At 48.5% G+C, this 3,155-nt stretch overlaps 1 protein-coding gene; it reads left to right on the forward strand.

The window, feature by feature from the left end:
- Positions 1–369: 369 nt before the first annotated feature.
- Positions 370–1,913, forward strand: RCC_11286 (related to synaptic vesicle transporter SVOP and related transporters (major facilitator superfamily); the record flags this gene model as incomplete). XM_023776508.1 has 3 exons in its annotated part: positions 370–1,481; positions 1,535–1,790; positions 1,848–1,913. 3 exons carry the CDS (start codon positions 370–372, stop codon positions 1,911–1,913), a joined length of 1,434 nt encoding a protein of 477 aa, XP_023632276.1.
- Positions 1,914–3,155: the final 1,242 nt, after the last annotated feature.

Below are 3,155 nucleotides of genomic sequence, written 5' to 3' on the forward strand. Positions count from 1 at the left end.
ATGTGCAAGCGGCGGTGTGGAAAGCGGAGCTCACACCTTGCCCTGAATGGCATTCACAAAATGATCGGATCGCGCGGTATGTCATACTTCCACCATTGCGGTTAAGCTGTCACCGAGAAAGATATCGAACGGTCACCGTCTCTTTTGTCACTCTCTCCCGTCACCTCTTCCTTCGAAGAACAAGTGTTGGGAAATCGACTTTTTCGTTGTGGCCTACCGACTTACAACGTATGGAGAGATGCGTGAACAGTACCAGCCAACTACACAGCGATTAGCCCGTTTAGCCATATCAATTGCTTCCTAGGGATACTTAAACCACTGAGGCCTTATGTGAAGCACTTTTTCACCCTCTGGTCTTACCCTAACGCCATGTCGGAACCTCATATCGATCTTCCATTACCAACCACTCACTCCCCCGACTCCACAATGAAAGACTCACAATCCATCCATGGTATACCAACGACCCACCCCTCGCAATGGCCCTCATATCAACGCCACCTCTGTCTCTTTTTACTCTCCTTCAACGGCCTCATGATAGGTTTCCAATCCACAATCATCGTACCAGGTCTTTCCCTTATTGGCCGTGAATTCTCCGTTTCCACGCAGACGGCATCCTACGCCGCATCTGTGAATGTCCTCTTCCTGGGTCTTGGGCCTCTACTCTGGATTCCCTTTGCGGATCGCTTCGGCAATCGAACAAGCTTCATCTCCGCGATCGTCGTTGCGCTGGCGGGAAATCTGGGAGCTGGGTTCTCGAGCAGCTATGCGGGGTTGATGGTTGGGAGGGTAGTCCAAGGAGCCGGAATCAGCGCCGGAGGAGTTTTTGGGTCGGGAGTTGTGGTGGATTTGTTTCAACCGGAGAGCAGAGGGCGGAAATTGAATTTGTGGAATGTGGCAGTGACTTGTGGGCCAGCTTTGGGAGCTTTGGTTGGAGGATTCCTTGTTGGGGCGAAAGGGTGGAGGTGGGGCTTATATCTGAATGCTATTGTAAATGGTGCCCAGTTGCTGGGGTATGTTGTTGCATTCCCAGAGACGAAGTGGGTGGCGCGGAGGGGAAATGTTGAAAGAAAGCACAGGATGGGACTGTTTGGAGACTGGAGGACGGGCAGCGCTGGAGCATGGAAGTGGGCGGAGTGGGCGTTGTTCATTCAAAGTCCTGTGGTACTTCTGATGATGAGTGTGTTTGCCCTCTCCTTTGGGATTATCTCCGTGGGACTCTCAATCACGCTGCCGGAGATCTTCGGTCCAGTTTATGGGTTTGGAGAGCGGCAGATTGGGCTAGTGTTCATCTCGTATCTTGTTGGCGCTGTCCTAGGCGGACAGGTAGGCGGGCGAATGAGTGACATTTGGATGAGTCGCTACAAGAAGAGATGTCAGGAGATGGGAACGCAATTGCGGTACGAGTATCGTCTGTGGGTGATATTACCCGGCTACTTCCTCCTCATCACCGGATTGGTAGTATATGGAGTCACACTCGAAGAGTAAATCTCATCGCGCCCTGGAGAGAAACGTTCCTTTGCTAACATCTCCAAAGTAGTACCCACTGGTCCGGACCAGTAATCGCTTGGGGTGTCTCCATATTCGGCCTGCAGATCGTGCTCAACGTTGTTATTACCTACTGCATCGAATGCTTTCCCCATCATGCGCTGGCTGTGACTGCCTTCTTGAATCTTGGGAGACAGATCATCGGCTTCACAGCCGGGTTCTGGATCCCACCGCTGGTGGAGGACTTGGGATATGGACTGGGTTTTGGAGTCATGGCCATCATGTGTTTCTTTTTCTTTGCACTGGTATGTCTTGCGTCTTGGTGGGAACTGTGAATATAAGAGTACTGACGTATACAACAGAGTCTGGCCGTTCTCTACAGAGGTGAGCGCATCCGCCATCGGTTCCCTGTCAGAGGCTTGTCATGAGGCAGTCCACCACGGAATGGCTCATGAGGATCAAACGACGACAGATGGCTCTGTTATTTCTAGGTCCTTCTTCAAGACCGTMGCGACCAACATTTGCAAAATCTTATATACGGACAAAACGCTTTCTTGCCACATTCGACCATAGATGCATGAAAGCAAGCCATCCCGTCCGCTCTGGCCTATTGAACCATGTAATCGTTTGATCWGTACTCAGGTGGGTGACCACTGGGGAATCCCAAATGTTGAATGTTCTTTTTTTTGTCAATCCCAAATGTTGAATGTTCTTTTTTTTGTCAATCCCAAATATTGAATGTTTTTTTTTTGTTCGCAAAGCGGTTAAGATGGGTATTGCTTGAGGAAATGAAATGTTGGTGCTGATGTACGGGAAAAGTCGCTCCCTCTCCACATTCGACCTCGTGAACCCGTGCGAATTGGAAACACCTCCTAGCGGGGTTTTTGGTTTCGTCTCCTTGTACGTACTGGGAAGCGATATATACAGTGAGTAAAGAGGACTTCAGCTCCTTTAGACGCTCAAGAGTTGACTCAATTACCAGGTTTCCCGTCTTATTAATATCCCCAATATCGCTCGCTTAAGAGTCCGCTCGATTGCCTTCCCGCCTTATTAATATGCCTAATATCGCTCCCCTATTACTAACCGCACAAATTCAATTTTTACTACATCTCTATATTCCCCAGCCTGTAACCTTCCTATAAGCTATAGGAACAGTCCCGACTAGCGGGTAACTGTGCCTTATACCCGAAGCATTAAGTACGACATCGTAAAGTCTAGGAATAATCCGCCGTTACACTATAAACGTCCCGCCCAAATCGAGTGTTTTCGACTTAAGGCTAAGGCGCTCGAGGATATTAAGCTACGCGTCGGCAGACATTTTATCGCCGAATCCTATCCTAGCGCCTTTACCTCTACGCACGGGCTTAAGTAGGTATTCTAACCTTACATCTAGTGTCTGTCTTAAATACTAAAGGAGGGAGCGAATTTCTACTAATCCCGGTAGATAGGAGTCTACGATTCCTAGATCTAGTACTCGAGCTTGTTTTAGTAATAGAACTTTCCGCGTAACGAGCGCTTAGCATTCCTGCTTTACGATTCCGAGTATACGCTTATTATGTACTAGGAGAATTATACTGTTCTTAAAGTCTCTACTTAAGAACTAAGCATATATGCCTAAGGCTTAAGTAGCTACGTAACTTAGGTAGGACTATATAGCCGAGGAATTTTCC

This window comes from Ramularia collo-cygni (assembly GCF_900074925.1).
Source record: "Ramularia collo-cygni strain URUG2 genome assembly, contig: RCC_scaffold28, whole genome shotgun sequence".
Taxonomy (NCBI): Eukaryota; Fungi; Ascomycota; class Dothideomycetes; order Mycosphaerellales; family Mycosphaerellaceae; genus Ramularia; species Ramularia collo-cygni.